Raw genomic sequence first — 7,440 nt, 5'->3', positions numbered from 1 at the left:
TGTAGTGGAGAGGTAGAGACATTAACAATCTTAACAACGTCGTAAAAAAAGCAGCAGATGGCGCATTGATACCGTCTGCTGTTTTCAGTCTGTCTCAGTGATGCGGCTTGTCTTAAAAAAAAAAAAAAAATTAATTCCATGTCTTTTATGCATTTTTTCCACTTTCAAATTATCCTGCGGGCCTGATCGAACCTCCTTGGGGCCGGTTCCGGCCCGCGGGCCGTATGTTTGACACCCTGGTCTAAACCCATGCATCGCCTCAAAATGACATTTTTTAGGATGTGGTTGTATACGGTAATGTCTACTACGCATGCGCAATGTCCTCAACGGTGCTTGGAAGGGAGGATATAAAGTTGGATCTATTTTTCCTTTGTCATATTGACGCTTGGCTTATCTACAGTGTTCATACTTATCGATTGTCGTTTATAACAAACGGTGGTTCGTCAGCCTGATTTAAGCTACTGCACGGTACGTAACGCTAGCTAGAATTACTAGGCTAGCTGCCACTTGAGCCAAATATGTGCTTGAGCTGTAGGTTAACGTGAGCGAGCTAGCTAGCGTTGAATTCAAGAAGGAAGCTTTACAAGGTCGGATAGCGACGATCGTTAGTTAGCTGGCTTTGTACTGTAACGTTAGTGTTGCTACATAGTATGGTCTAGCCTTAGTGCTGTTGTAATAGTCGTCGAGTTAGCTAGATTTATAAAGCTTTTGGTAGCAATCAAGCTAACGTTAGCTAGCTAGCTAAACCTCAAGTGTGGTAGCTCGGTCGCGCGGTAAAGATGGATTCACATTCACGGTGTGCTACTTGTTTTTCCTCAAGCCATACGACGTTAGGCTGTCTTGTTTAACTGCTGTATTTGTTGGTAGTGAGTAGCTAGGCTACTAACTAGAACAATTATAATAATTCGGAAGTTAGCTACTGGTTTAATTACAGGTATGTATGATGTTGCTGACTAAACGTACGGTTGTCACTCACTGATAATGTGACTTGGTAACGGTCAACTCTAGCTATTACTTTTCGTGTTTCAGTTGAATATCTGCCTGGTCCAGTTTCCCATATCCATCGTGTGATCGCCAAGGCAGCGAACCCATGGCGGACTCGGTGGAGACGTTCCAGACCCACCTAACCTCAGTCATGGACAGTTTGATCCGCGCATCGGTGTGCGAGATCACCAAACTGTTCCAGGACACGGTGAATGACTATCTGGTGGAAATATCGCTGAACAGGAAGGAAATGGACGCTCTAAAACTCCGACTCCGACTGACGGAGAACAAACTGAGAAATGAACGCAAGTACGGGATGGGGTGGGCAGAGAATCGCCGCAATGCTGGTTTGATAGTGTCTGAGGACGGTGGGCGGAAAAAGCGGAAAATTGAAGTGCCTCGTAAGTGTTCATATTTAGTAAGTACAGCCACAAGCATCACGGACCATAAAGTAGTTTATGTATTTGTTTTTCCATATGTATTAAACATCATTCATCAGATTATGGTTGAAATGTTATGTGATTGCATATCACATCAATACAAGTTGATTTCTTGTGTACCATTAAGTCGAAAGCCTGTAATGCTTGTGTGAAGAGGTGCTTGTTATGTTGGAAGCCATCTGGCAGAGGCTGAGCTGTCTCATCTCTCCTTCTCTCTACTCCTCCGCTCTCCCTCCCCCACCACCTCCTCCTCTTCATTTTCTATCTTTCACCTCCCCCACTCTTATCTCCGCTCTCTGCTCTCCTTCATCACGACATCTCTCCTTCTCCCTCCTCCCTCCCTGCTCTTCATCCTGCCCTCTCCTTCTCCCTGCCTCCACCTCCAATTCTCTATTTGCTTTCCTCTCCCCTTTTCACTCCCACCCCCTCTGCTCTCCTTCACACTTCCTCTCCTTCTCCCTACTCTGCCTCCTCTCCTTCATGCTCTCTCCCTTCCCCCAACTCCTCCGCTGTCAATGCGCCCCTCTCCTCCATGCTCTCTCCTGCGCCATGCCATTCCTCCTCCCGCTCTCCTTCAACATGCTTTCTCCCTTCCCCCAACTTCTCCACTTCTGTCACCGTTCCCCTCCATCCTTCATGCCTCTCTCCTGCTCCCTGCCATCCCTCCTCTCCCTGCTTCCCCTCCATCCTTCATGCCCCCCTCTGCCTCTCTCCCGCTCCCTGCCATCCCTCCTCCTCTCCCTGCTTCCCCTCCATCCTTCATGCCCCCCTCTGCCTCTCTCCCGCTCCCTGCCATCCCTCCTCCTCTCCCTGCTTCCCCTCCATCCTTCATGCCCCCCTCTGCCTCTCTCCCGCTCCCTGCCATCCCTCCTCCTCTCCCTGCTTCCCTTCCTCTCCTTCATAATGCTCTCTCCCTTCCCCCTCTATTTATATCACCGCTCTGTCCCTCCCACTCTTTCCTTAATGCTCCCTCCTCCTCACCCCATCCTCCACAGGAGGAAAGCAGACGCTGGGCCTAGCCTTGGGAGGCGCGGGGGAGGAGGAAGGAGGAGCAGCCAGGGTAGTAATGGGGGGAGGGTGGAAGGAGGCACGCGAGCTGTACCTCATTCAGTTCCCCGGGGAGGAAGGAGAACTGGAGGAGGAGGGGGGCTGTGTTTCAGGAGAGGGGGAGGAGATGGACAACATCAAAGAGGAGGTGAGGGAGATGAGTCTGAATATGTCCTACACAACGTCACTGCATCAGAGACCACTATACTGAACACAAATCTAAACGTAACATGTAAAAATGTCAAAGATTTTATTGTCTTACAGTTCATATAAGTAAAACCGGTCAATTGAAATGCATTCATTAGGCCCTAATCTATGGATTTCACATGACTGGGAATGTAGATATGCATTTGTTGGTCACAGATAACTTTAAAAAAACAAAGTTGGGTGTGGATCAGAACCAGTCAGTATCTGGTGTGGCCACCATTTTCCTCATCCAGCGCGACACATCTCCTTCTCAGAGTTGATCAGGCAACTGTTGATTGTGACCTGTGGAATGTTGTACCACTCCTCTTCAATTGCTGTGTGACGTTGCTGGATATTGGCAGAAACTGGAACACGATGTCATACACGTTGATCCAGAGCATCCCAAACATGCTCAATGGGCTGACATGTCTGGTAAGTATGCAGGCCATGGAAGAACAGCTTCCAGGAATTGTTTACAGATCCTTGCGACATGCGGCTGTGCATTATCATGCTGAAATATGAGGTGGTGGATGAATGTCCTCAGGATCTCGTCACTCTCTCTGTGCAATCCAAATTGACATCAATAAAATGCGGTTGTGTTTGTTGTCTGTAGCTTATACCTGCCCATACCATAACCCCACCGCCACCATAGGGCACTGTTAACAACGTTGACATCTGAAAACCACTCTCCCACATGACCCCATACACGTGGCCTGCGGTTGTGAGGCCGGTTGGACGTACTAACAAATTCTCTAAAACTACGTGGGAGTTGTCTTATGGGAGAGAAATGAACATTCAATTCTCGGGCAACAGCTCTGGTGGACATTCCTGCAGTCAGCATGCTCCCTCAACTTGAGACATCTGTGGCATTGTTGTGACAACTGCATATTTTATTGGCCTTTTATTGTCCTCCGCACAAGGTACACCTGTGTAATGATCATGCTGTTTAATCAGCTTCTTGATATGCCACACCTGTCAGCTGGATGGATTATCTTGCCAGAAGAGAAATGCTCACGAACAGGGATAATTTATTTTTGTGTGTATATGGAACACTTCTGGGATCATTTATTTCAGCTCATGAGGTGGGACCAACACTTTACATGTTGCGTTTTATATTTTTGTTCAGTGGAGTTTGTTATTTTTACAATGTTCTCAGTCTCACCACACGCAGATACAATGTTCATCTGCTGTGGTTGTGTGACTGACAAACTGCAGCAGTGTTGGTAGACGGCGTGGATGTTGGAAAGACACTGATTTGATATTCAGGTGCAGAAGTGCTTGTTCAGAAAGTGCACTCAAGTGTAGAACGTTGTAGACCCTAAACATGACTATAATTTTAGGACGGAACAGTTGTGTATTCTACCAGGTGACTTAAAGAATACAATTGTCTTCATGTCATCTTAAACTGTCTAAACATTGTACGTTTACAGAAAATGCCCAGTGTAAAACTTGAACAGTGTTCTTTGGGATACTTGCAAAGTGCACTTTCATACGTATTTACATGAAATGCTGGGGGTGCTAGTGAACTCTGCATTGCATTAATGTTACTGTATTGTAGTCTATTGTGGGGAATGTATTTAGTTTTTCTCTGTCTGCAGTCCAGTGACGTGGTGGAGGGGGGCTACCAGCCTGCGTCTCTGCGGCTGATCAAGGAAGCCCTGAAGATGGACCCGCCCAACCAGAACCGCCATACTGGATCCAGAAACCACAGCGAAGGTACTGACACCAGCTCGGAAGCAAAAACATGATTACAACAACTCTTGGATAGAGCAATAACCCCAATGGGAATGCTTTTCTTGTAGGTTTCACAGGACGCTTGTTACGCCTTTGGCTCTGTACAGTGTTGTCTGCAGTACATTGTTTGCATGTGCCTTCATAGTACTGCTCCTCTAACAGACCCTCTCTCTCCATCTCTCTGCCCAGTAGGAGACATGGAGTTCAGCCCTATGGCCCAGGAGGCCCTGAAGCGGCCCTCAGCCGTAAGGCATGAAGAGGGGGATGACGAGGAGTGGGACGTGGGGTCCCCTCCAACAGAGGTGTCGGAGGGGGTGCTGAGCGTGGAGGACCTGAGTGGGCTGGAGACGGCCCTGAGGGCAGAGAGGGGGCGCCAGCAAGCAGCCCTGAGGATTCCTCCCACAGCAGGCTCCAACCATGGCTCCATGACCCCTGACCTGGAAGTCATAGCAGGTAGCGAGTTCAGCCTGGGCCAGAAGTACATTGGTCTGGATGGGTTGGAACAGGAGGGGGCGCTGGGGAGTCCCACACCCTCAGAGAGGGACTCTAGTGATGCCCTGCAGGGTCCTGGTGCCCGTCTGAAGGAAGGTGAGAGGGCACTGCCAGGGGGGGCTGGAGGAGTGCTGCAGCCACGCTGGCCCAAGAGGCCGAGGGACGGTGAGGGGATGGAGGAGCAGGGAGGCTCAGATGAGGCCCTGCATCACCCATCTGCTCCGGGTAGCGTGGATGACAGTGGTGAGGAGGAGACCGGAGACCTGATGCATTTCTGCACGCAGTGCGGTGGGGGCTTTGCCAACGAGGCTGAGCTGGAGGAGCACCCCTGCCCCCTGGGGGACACTCACCTGCAGGGAGGGACGGAGGCCACCCTGTTTCCCTGCGCTTCATGCGGCCACGCCTTCAGCCATGCCTGGGCCCTGAAGAACCACGAGTGTGTGTGCGCGGCCGAGCGGCCCCACCGCTGCGAGCTCTGTGGGAAGGGCTTCACACACTCTCGCTCGCTGGAGAGGCACCAGGTGGTTCACACTGGAGAGAGGCCACACCGCTGCCAGCAGTGCGGGCGGAGCTTTAGTCGCCTAAGCAACCTGGAGAGGCACCAGCGGATCCACACGGGCGAGCGTCCATACGGGTGCGAGGTGTGCGGCAGGCGTTTCAGCAGAGTAGAGTACCTGAAAAGACACCAGCTGATCCACAGTGGAGACCGAGACAAGGCCGGCAGCGCCCACCAGTGCTCTCAGTGTGGGAAAGGCTTCAGCGAACCAGAGCAGCTCAAAAACCATGAGTGCTTTTTATAGTTTGATAATTGAGATTTTACCATGATTTGTTTGGGGGAGGGAAAGTTGAAAGAAATTCCTGCTCAAGGTAGAAGTCCCTAACAGATCTAAGATCATTTACCCTGGCCTCAATCCTGAAGTTGACCAATAGAAATGCAGTCTAAAGCTCTGACCTTGTGTCAGTGGTTAGGGGACAACTTCTACCTACTCCAAAAAAAAAAAAGGCAATGACGGTCATCCAGGTTGAGGGGTCAAATTGTATATGGAGAAACTTGTGTGTTTTTGTATGTTTCTCAAATGTACATTGTATCTTTTATATTATGAAATTTAGTATTTTCACTTTGAATACATCAATCATGGCTTTGTATCTTGACTTTATCAATGAGGACGATAACAATTTTGGTCTTTTGTACTATTAGTTTGTTTTTCTGTATTATCTATCAGGAATAAACACGACTTTATTCAGTGACCAATGGTCTCCTTTCATATACTGTCAATTGCCACAGTTTTTCAGCTAGAACTTGTTTAGTTTTGCCCCCTCCCCCCCAGACCAGCTGGAATTTGGTATACTACTTTGGTGCTACTGTAGCAAACAGATTACTTCTTGTTGGTGTCATTAGGATTTTAGACGCTAGGTCGCGATGACTCGCCAAATGCTCGAGCCAAACCCAGCCAGGGAAAATAAGTCAGTGTATCAACAACTTAGTGACAGCAACACCTACTGATAACGTTCTGGAATCGTATCCATTCACTAGTATGGCACTGGCAGAAACTAGAGATATCGACTTTGTCACAGCTTGCTTTAATCGTGGACGTCTTGTTCAAGACCACAGTGGGTGAGATTCATAAACTACACGTCCAAGCATGCAGGAGCTTCAAATGGAGATCTGGGGTGTATTCATTATGCTGATTCTGTTACAAGCAGGTAGTATAGGTAGGTATCACAGGAGGCTGCTGAGTGGAGAACAGCTCATCATAATGGCCAGGACAGCGCATATGGAATGGCATCTAACACCTGGAAACTATTTGCCATTCCACTGATTCCACTCCAGTCATTACCACAAGCCTGTTCTCCACAGTTAAGTGCCACCAACCTGTGGCAGGTATATGGTTTTATGTTGGATATTTGATTTTCTCTCAATAGCTATGACAGACATTTTGAATCTGGGGAGGATGGAGAACAATCAACACCTTTTGTGTGAATTTTATAAAATTCTGATTTCAATATTCAAAAGAATAATTCGATACAAAAATGTGTATTGTTCTCCATCCACTGTTTTCAGTACCATTTTCATTATGGTTGAATAGCTATTGACGAGAGAACTGAATATCCAGTATAAAACTAATTTACCTTGGTGTCAAACCAAAGTACGGGCTCTAAAAAGTCAGATAAACAACACTTTCTTGTGGATATTTTGTCTCAAGCAGCTGAAGGAAAAACCAATAGAGTAAGTTTTTAAGTGATCGAATTTGACGTTCTGGCTTGTAAGGAACATTTCCACGATTTTGCAGGCATTAGTTTCAGGCTGTATATAACGTGTACAGCCTGATTAATCAGACTAACTTAATGCTCTCCATCTCTCCTTACAGAAGTACAAACTTCTGTAGTCATATAGTCACACACACACACAACAATTGGCGGTGGACTACAGAATAAAGGAAGTGTGTTCACATCAGCTGCTCTAGGTCCTTGTACCAGAGCAAAGATCAACCCGCGGTAACCTCGTCTGTGATTTGCATTTATCAGTGACCTTGACACAGAAGCTGCATGAGAACAA

The 7,440-nt window shown here is 47.8% G+C and overlaps 1 protein-coding gene across 6 annotated transcripts; it reads left to right on the top strand.

Annotated features, from left to right (window-relative positions):
* The first annotated feature begins 245 nt into the window (after window positions 1-245).
* On the top strand, window positions 246-6,131 carry LOC118363522 (zinc finger protein with KRAB and SCAN domains 1-like). Of its 6 annotated transcripts, none has more exons than XM_035744460.2 (5): window positions 246-468; window positions 1,030-1,385; window positions 2,420-2,619; window positions 4,256-4,373; window positions 4,584-6,131. In XM_035744460.2, the coding sequence occupies exons 2-5, from the start codon at window positions 1,091-1,093 to the stop codon at window positions 5,681-5,683; spliced, it is 1,713 nt and encodes a 570-aa protein (XP_035600353.1). In that variant the 5' UTR covers window positions 246-468; window positions 1,030-1,090; the 3' UTR covers window positions 5,684-6,131. The 6 variants fall into 6 exon arrangements, with proteins under 6 accessions (XP_035600353.1, XP_035600351.1, XP_035600355.1 ...); XM_035744458.2 differs by having other exon boundaries at window positions 4,581-6,131; XM_035744459.2 differs by lacking the exon at window positions 246-468 and adding an exon at window positions 488-934 and having other exon boundaries at window positions 4,581-6,131.
* Window positions 6,132-7,440: the final 1,309 nt, after the last annotated feature.

This window comes from Oncorhynchus keta, chromosome 30 (genome assembly GCF_023373465.1).
Source record: "Oncorhynchus keta strain PuntledgeMale-10-30-2019 chromosome 30, Oket_V2, whole genome shotgun sequence".
NCBI classification, from domain to species: Eukaryota; Metazoa; Chordata; class Actinopteri; order Salmoniformes; family Salmonidae; genus Oncorhynchus; species Oncorhynchus keta.
The sequence above is the reverse complement of the archived record's forward strand: the minus strand, read 5'-3'. Positions and strand labels throughout refer to the sequence as shown.